The following is a 7,783-nucleotide window of genomic DNA, read 5'->3' on the forward strand; positions in this document are numbered from 1 at the left end:
GGGGGTCCCCGCCCGCCATCGCGGCGCGCGGCGGTGGCGGAGCGTGTCTCGGTTACCGCAGGCGGAGGCCGCGGCAGGGAACAGCACACGCAGAGGGCACGGCGGAGTTTTATCGAGCTGGGCTCAGCTTTGTTGCAGAAGTGTTCGTCTGGTTCTGCAGATGGGGATCCGAGGAGCGTAGATACTGCGAGCGGTCATACAGAATCTGTGTGTTCCAAATCGGAACAAAAGCCTAATCTCTTCCAGTCGCATGCGAGGTCTCCAAAACAAACCTTCCTGCAAGACTCAGGTCAGGCACCTGGGAACGTGGAATCCTGAGTAACTGTGACTGTGCAAATATGCTGCAGCTTGACTGTCCTACACAAATTCTCAGTCGTTGCCTTCTCCCTTCAAGGTTTCTTTTTGAAATGTGACCAATAACAGCAAGGGAACACAGCAGTCTAGATCCTGCATGAACAGTCTCTGATAAGGCAAACAGCCACTGCGTTATCCAAATCCATCTTAATGGATGTTTGGTGAAATGAAATTAAATATATGTATATGTTTAGATGTTGAATGAAATTAAATAGATGTTTAGTGAAATTATGAAAGGGGGCAATCCCCCCACCGACCTCACCCCTCCATTTACAGTTTTTTATGTGTTTCTGGTTTTTTATATTATGGGATTTCTTACTTTTTGATCAGCTGAGATTCGTGACTAGAACTAGTCTTTGACTTGAACATGGGCCAGACAGGATCTTGCAAGGCCAGCAGGACAGGACTGGGAGGCTACTTAGCCTGAAGATCTGATTGCCCCTGTTGTAACAATCTCTGACACATTTTGCATACAAAGCTTTCAAACCAAATGTTAAATGTTAAAAAAAAAGTTTTGTGACTCAGCATGTTATTCATGGCAAGGTAGTGTAGTATTTTGGTTATCAGGCTTCATGATACAGCAAATACCCAGGGGTGTGTTTAAGATGTGCAGTACATCTTTCTGAGCAAAAATAAGGACTCATAAAGGCTTTGTCTTAATCACTGTGTACTGCAGGTTCTTGTCTGAGTTGACCTTTCTCCAACAAGTTTCCCAACATCCCTTCTTAGGGAGATTGGTGTCTGAAGAATGTGCTTTTTCAGGGCATTGGTCTCAAGGTCTCAACATCTACAAAGCAATTCTCTTACTTAATTAGTGAATCCATAACACTTCTGAAAGAATAGAGAAGATCTTAAAGGTAGCCACCGAGGCATTTTCTGTTCTTTTCATCTGTGTCTTTTTTCCAGACAAGAATTGTGTTTTTACTAGCCTGGGCTTGTTTTTAACTTTGCCATTCTGTCTTGTAAAATGTTGTGTTGCATTTCAGATTGGTTTGGCAAATAGTGAAAATTCCTCTCGTTGAGAAGGGATGGCACGTGTGCTTACTGCCGTGCGGGTTTGATCTCTAGGTCAGATATCCTCAGTGTAATTGGGATTACTGAAAGATCGCAGGGTGTGTCTCTTTTAAGGTGCCAGGGCTTGTTTGTGTGCTGGTAGCACAAATCAATGTGGAGAAAGTTCCCTGGCAAGTGGCAAGATACGGGTCGACTGAGTAACAGGACAGCAGGGAAAAAAAAAATGGAGGTGGTGGCGAGTTTTTATCAACATACAAATTCTGTTTGTCTTATAAACAGGATGTGAGGGAGAGGGGTTAAATTTTAGTTCTGCTGTTGCGAATCAGCAGACGAAATGTTGCAGTTTCTGCTTGGTAGGAGAAGGAACTGAGAAGTGATAATCTGGAGGGGCAACCAGCTGCTAATGGGCAAGGTGCTCTGGAGCACGCAGGGATGCTCGCTGCCGCTGTGATTCTGACTTGAGCTCTTTTGTGATCTAGAGATACCTGATCTGCCCTGGGGGGGGGGGGGGCTTTTTTTTCACTACGCAAGGGTGTTGTACCCCTTCACTGCCCCGAGAGTAATATAAAGTCTTCCCTTGGCTATACAGTTATATTCTAGTTTTGTACCTATAGTTACATTGTCAAGTCAAGGCCATCAGCGTCTTCCCATGGGATGTATTTTATGTCTTTGCAGTTGTTTCCTGAGGTCCTGATTTGTCTTCACTCCCAGAAGGACTTTTAATTTTAAAAGCAAAAGGAAATACTGGATCACTTAGTTTGAGCTGGATGTTGTAAGCAGCTGTAGGCTGTTTAACACAACCCAGTTACCTGCCTTGACTGTCATGTCTTGCATTTTGTTAATGCACAGTACGCTTTTATAAATGCATTATGGGGTTGGGAGATTGATTGTTTTCCTAAAAAACCAAAAGTGTGGTCTTGCCTTGTAATCACCCAGCAGTGTTGATGGTCACTGCTTTTTTCCTATATGATTGTTGCAGACCTTGACTTTGCAGAGGGACAAGATATTTTAATGTAGAGCACGATAATTACTTCTAGGTGCCTTTGATGAACTTTAACATGTCATGTAATGCACCCACTGGAACTGAGAAAAGTGGGAGTGCTGTGAGGTACAGCAGCTTGGAAGGAGAAAACTAATCTGGATATGCTTTGAGTGGTGTAAATTATAAAGAAAATGTTATGTACATCACAATTAGCTGTAAGCCTTGAGGAATACCTTTGCAATGTCTCCTCTTTAGTGCAGCTATGTTAGTAAGGTAAGCTAAGCTAAGTTAGAGGTTATTTCAGGCAGCATTTCACTGGGGTAAAATGTGTTAAGGTTGTTCCTGCTTGGTACCACTGAAGTCCTGAGTTCTCTACTTGGACATTTGATGTGGGCACCAGAAAGGAATGTCCTCACCATCAGGCAAGCATGTCCTGCAGCTGCATTTCCAACTAAGGAATGATGAGAACATTAAGGAAAATCCTTTTTTGCTCCCACAGGTGGTTTACTCACTTTTATGTGGTTTCTGTGCTCTGGAATGGTTTTCTGCTGATCTGGCTTTTCCGAGCTGAGTTCCTTGGAGAGTCATTCCCATCATGGATTCAGGACATGCACCATGCTCTTGGCAGAGATTCTCAGAGCGAGGACATGGGCAAGTATTCCAGCTATTATGATGTAGATATATAAATATTAAAAAACTGTATTACCAACGCTGTGCTGAATTTGTATCCAAGTGCTACTTCATTGGTCGCTTTTCAACTACGCTCCAAATTACTTTCCTGGTACACCAGGTACCTTTGTCAAGGTACCTTATTCAAGGTAGAAATATTTCTACCTTATTTCTACCATATTCAAGATAGAAATATTTCTAATTTATGGATATGATGGCTTTCAGCAGTCCTTTTAACAGAAAGGGCCATTAGCTCCTTCTGGAATCTTGCTCTGGTCAGCAGTGCCTCACCTGTACAAATATTTTCCCCAGTTAATTTAAAATGAGGGTAAAATTTTGCTGTGGGTAGAGGGAACAACAGTCTTTTTGAAGCACTGCCAGGGTAAATTGTCCCTGTCTGTTTCAAAGTTGCTATTTTTTATCTGTAAGCAGATAGTGAGCACTTCTCTGCGCTCCTGGTTCTCATGCTCCTTTGGCTGCATAGCTGTCGAAGACTTGCAGAATGCCTCTGGACCAGCGTGTTTTCCAGTGGTGTCATTCATATTGTGCAGTATTGCTTTGGACTTGGTTACTACATTGCTGTTGGCTCAACTGTGCTGTGCCAAGTGCCTACTAATGTCAGGAATGGTAAGTGCCTGCTTAGTTATCATCAAAGATGCAATTTTGCTCTCATTTGTTTCTATTGTGGCAAATGGTTTCATAGAGGGCTGCTTGTTTGAGAAGTGTGTTAACTGATGAGACATAAAAGTACTTCCTGGCATAGTTCAAAGTAATTACATTTCAGTGTATCATACAATCAGCCAGCATTATACACAGACAGTGACACACTTTCATGTTAACTGTCATACTTATTTGCTGAAAGACATTCACAAAGATACTTTCAGGATATCGATCATATGCTTTGTGAAGGACAGTAATAAGTACCAGTTCTCAAATGCCACTACACAACTTCAGTTCTAAAACTGAAGAGGAGTTTTTTTGTTGTAAGCTTTCCTGCAAGGTGAGTCTGCAAAGCTGTCTTGGCCACCTTGTTTTTCTTCCACAGAGAACTTGCCACTTCTCTGCCTTGACTCAGGCAGACTCTTCTTTCCCTTGGTACTGTAATGCTTTCATTAATACATGAGAAATTTGTATTACATGACTTGTTTCTGCCAACACGTTCCATTGGGTCTCACAACTGAGCTGCTAAATCCTCTGCATAGACGAACCACCAGCTGGTTGTAGCACTCCTCCTGTGATTAATTTTTGTGAGGCAGTAATTACCAGGTTTGGTGAAGTTTTTAACCACTTTGAACCACATAGGGTGGGGAGCAGTATGTAGGTGTATGTATGTATATTGCTGTGAGGAAGACAACTGTGTGCTTGCATGTTGACCTGAGCCATGACAACATGTTTAATTAGGATAACAATAGCTACAAACAGGGTTGAATATTGAGGTCTTGGGCTACCAATTATGTATCTCTGCACATCACACTGTATTTCAAACTGCTGGATTAATAACTAGGTATTTTAGTATAGAGCAATCAAGGGAAATGAGCTACTAGCTGGGCACTTAAATGATGCAGGATTTAAAAGCATCTTTTAAGGAATTAGAGGCTCGCTACTAGAATTTGTAAGACAGTTACATTTTAAAAAATGTATATAGTGTTTTGGGATGATGCTTGGGAAGTTACTTCCTGGGTGTATATTAATAAAACATGTTTCATTCAGGAAAAGAGCTTTCTGTGCAGATCTGCTGGTATCACATTATAGGAGTTATGATGTACATTTGGGCTTCTCTTCACCAACACAGATGTCTTGCAATTCTAGCTAATCTTAGGAAAAGCAGATCAGGTAAGATGTTTCTTTTCTGTCTACTGTTTACTTAGGGATTATCTTCTGGTTGGTTCAGTAGGCTTCTGTAGCTTCTAATACCTTAAACACAAGTGTAACTCAGTTCCTGTAGTGTGTAGATTAAATGAGGCTGTTTGGAAAAGAGATTGGATGGCTGAATTGGGGGGAGAGGGTGTGGTATGTCTGTATATATAGTTCTGTAAAACTTAAAATGAAGCTCTCTCTTCCAACATCTTAAGGATGGACACATCCTAATGATTATGGCCTGTGCCACTCCTCGGGGGCCTCACTTCTGTTTCCATGTGGGATAAAAATTGGTTTCCTTACTCTGTATTTGCACAGCCAGAGGTGGCATCTTCTTAAGTGCAAAGCTGCCAGATCAGATGGAGGTGGATGATGATGATAACTTTAATAAGGATATTGTTCTGTAACTGTGAGAAGAAGAGTTTGTTTAATGCATTTTCCCAATTAATTTCTGTCTGTCTGGTTGCAGGAAAGGTCGTAAGTCTGAGCCACAGTGTACCTTTTGGAGACTGGTTTGAGAGTGTTTCCTGCCCTCATTATTTTGCAGAGCTTCTCATATATGTTTCTATGGCCATCACACTTGGAATTCGCAATGTGACGTGGTGGTGTGTAGTGATGTATGTTCTTTTTAACCAGGCACTGGCCGCTGTTTTGTGTCACGAGTTTTATCAGAAAAGCTTTAGCTCCTATCCAAAGCATCGGAAAGCATTTATACCATTTGTGTTTTAGAGAATTTTTTTCTAAAGTATCTCTAGTGCAAACTGGGAATATAAGAGATTAATGGTTTATTACAACCAAGGTAAAGTTGCACACTTTCTCTAGTTCTACCTCAATAGGTCATAATTTTAATGATAATCTCATCCATGTAACCAGTTTGTGAGGAAATGTAAGATCTCTGCATATCATACAATATAAAAAAGGTTTACTGAAGACCTTAATTCAAAGTGGAGAGATGCTAATCATGTCTTTTCTCTTTTATATCTTATGCATAAAACACTTGCTGTTGTGCAGCAAGTCCAAATACATATATGTGAAGACCATTGAAAGGAGGGAATCATTTGAACTACTGTATTTCATGTCTTGACTAATATTTAAGCATATTTCTTTCCAAGTCTTTTCTTTGAATCACTTCAGAGGGAGGCAAATCGTGTATCTTTCTGTGCTTCCCTGCTGACAATGGAAACCAGCCACTGCTTTACAACTGTAAACACAAAAAGCAATGGAAAAAGCTGTGGTGGAGGAATGACTCATGCTCAGCAGTGGAAATAAACATACCCATTCGCTGCATTTTCTCTCCTGCTCCAAAGTGTTTTCATTCATTGATGAAGACTGTTTTATCCCTAAAGTGGGGAAAATAGTGGGAGGTTCTCTGACTAAAAAGACAGTAGAAGAGAATTGGCAGAAAATTAATGTTCTTGGTTGTGGTTCTGTTGTCTTTATAGTGGGTTATTTGAGTCCCTCATGTGTTAGAGGGGACAGCTGTGCAGGATGACCATGACCACAACTACACTGGTTTTTAAACAGATATAATGAACTGCTAAGGCAGAGACCACACACAAACCAGTACCTGACAAGCATTGCAAAGAAATTCTTTACTGGGGAGGTGATGTCACTCAGCACAGGGACTTTTTTTTGCACTTAACTACTGAATATTTTGGTCATTCTCATGATACTGGTGTGAATGATCAGTCTGTGTGATGAAGTATATGGGTGCTGGTGTTTCAGCATGTTGTCTATTTACATGCACTATTTTGTATATAAAAGAAGTATTTTTATACACTGAAATATATCTTATGAATTGCCTAATTAAAAGCTTATTACACTCTATTTCCATTTTGTATGATTTTTCAAAATTGAACTTACATATTTGAAAAACATGAGCAATCACTTTACACAAAATGTTGTGCCTCTCTTGGCTGTCACATCCCTCTCTCTATCAACACTCCCATAGTTACAGTTCACCATGGAACATCAGCAGCCATGTCTTGGAACTGCATCTATCTGTATAACTTTTTAAAGTGGTTTTCGAGAGGATCCTTGAGCCTGTGTCCAAATGCGTTCTGTTTAAATGGTGTTCTTGTCCTATTTCCGAAATTGCTCCTCAAGAAGCATATTCCTGTCCTTGCTCTGGGGAGAGCATCAGGGCACACGGCTCTCCTGGGGTCCCCAGGGAGAGAGCATCGTCTGGAATGCTGTGTCAGGTTCTGGGCTCCTCAGTACAGGAGTGACATGGAGCTCCTGGAGCAGGTCCAGCAAGGGCAACAGAGGTGATTAAGGGATTGGAGCATCTCTCTTACACAAGGAAAGGTGGAAGAAGCTGGGCCTTTTCGGCCTCAAGAAGAGACTGAGAGGGGAACTCATGTCTGTATCTAAAGGGGGGATGGTGCCAAGAGGATGGATTCAGGCTCTCCTTGGTGGTGCCAACCAATGGGACAAGAGGCAATGGGCAGAAACTGATGCACAGGAAGTTCCACCTGAGTATGACGAAGAACTTTACTGTGCGGGTGACCGAGCACTGGAACAGATTGTCCACAGAGGCTGTGGAGTCTCCCTCTCTGCAGATATTCAGGAACTGTCTGGACACAACCCAGTGCCGTGTGCTCTAGGATGACCCTGCTTGTGCAGGTTGGACCAGATGACCCGCTGTGGTCGCTCCCAGCCTGGCCCGTTCTGCGATTCCGTGCTCGGGGCGCACGGCCCGGCGGGGGTCACGCATACCCGAAGCGCTGCTGTGCACTTGGCCATCAGTGAAGCCGAGACGTGTTCGGGCCGTTTCTATGCGGATTGTTTTGCCGCCTGACGCAGCCGCTCCCTGTCCCTCCCGCTGTGCCCTTTCCCTGCCCGCAAGCAACTCCGAACGGGGAAATGACGCGCTTGGACTCGCCCGCTCCCCGGGCACGCCGCACA

The 7,783-nt window shown here is 42.7% G+C and overlaps 1 protein-coding gene across 1 annotated transcript; it reads left to right on the top strand.

The window, feature by feature from the left end:
• The first annotated feature begins 8 nt into the window (after nucleotides 1-8).
• On the top strand, nucleotides 9-6,703 carry SRD5A3 (steroid 5 alpha-reductase 3). The gene is made up of 5 exons (XM_017744335.1): nucleotides 9-289; nucleotides 2,850-3,001; nucleotides 3,452-3,646; nucleotides 4,730-4,852; nucleotides 5,346-6,703. The coding sequence occupies exons 2-5, from the start codon at nucleotides 2,959-2,961 to the stop codon at nucleotides 5,603-5,605; spliced, it is 621 nt and encodes a 206-aa protein (XP_017599824.1). The 5' UTR covers nucleotides 9-289; nucleotides 2,850-2,958; the 3' UTR covers nucleotides 5,606-6,703.
• The last annotated feature ends 1,080 nt before the right edge of the window (nucleotides 6,704-7,783 follow it).

Source organism: Corvus brachyrhynchos, unplaced genomic scaffold (assembly GCF_000691975.1).
Source record: "Corvus brachyrhynchos isolate BGI_N302 unplaced genomic scaffold, ASM69197v1 scaffold17, whole genome shotgun sequence".
In the NCBI taxonomy this organism is placed as follows: domain Eukaryota; kingdom Metazoa; phylum Chordata; class Aves; order Passeriformes; family Corvidae; genus Corvus; species Corvus brachyrhynchos.

Coding starts and splice junctions, on each gene's coding strand:
- SRD5A3 (XM_017744335.1), top strand. CDS start 2,959: ATGCACCATGCTCTTGGCAGAGATTCTCAGAGCGAGGACATGG. Junction 3,002..3,451: donor TTCTCAGAGCGAGGACATGG/GCAAGTATTCCA, acceptor ATCTGTAAGCAG/ATAGTGAGCACTTCTCTGCG. Junction 3,647..4,729: donor GCCTACTAATGTCAGGAATG/GTAAGTGCCTGC, acceptor TGTTTCATTCAG/GAAAAGAGCTTTCTGTGCAG.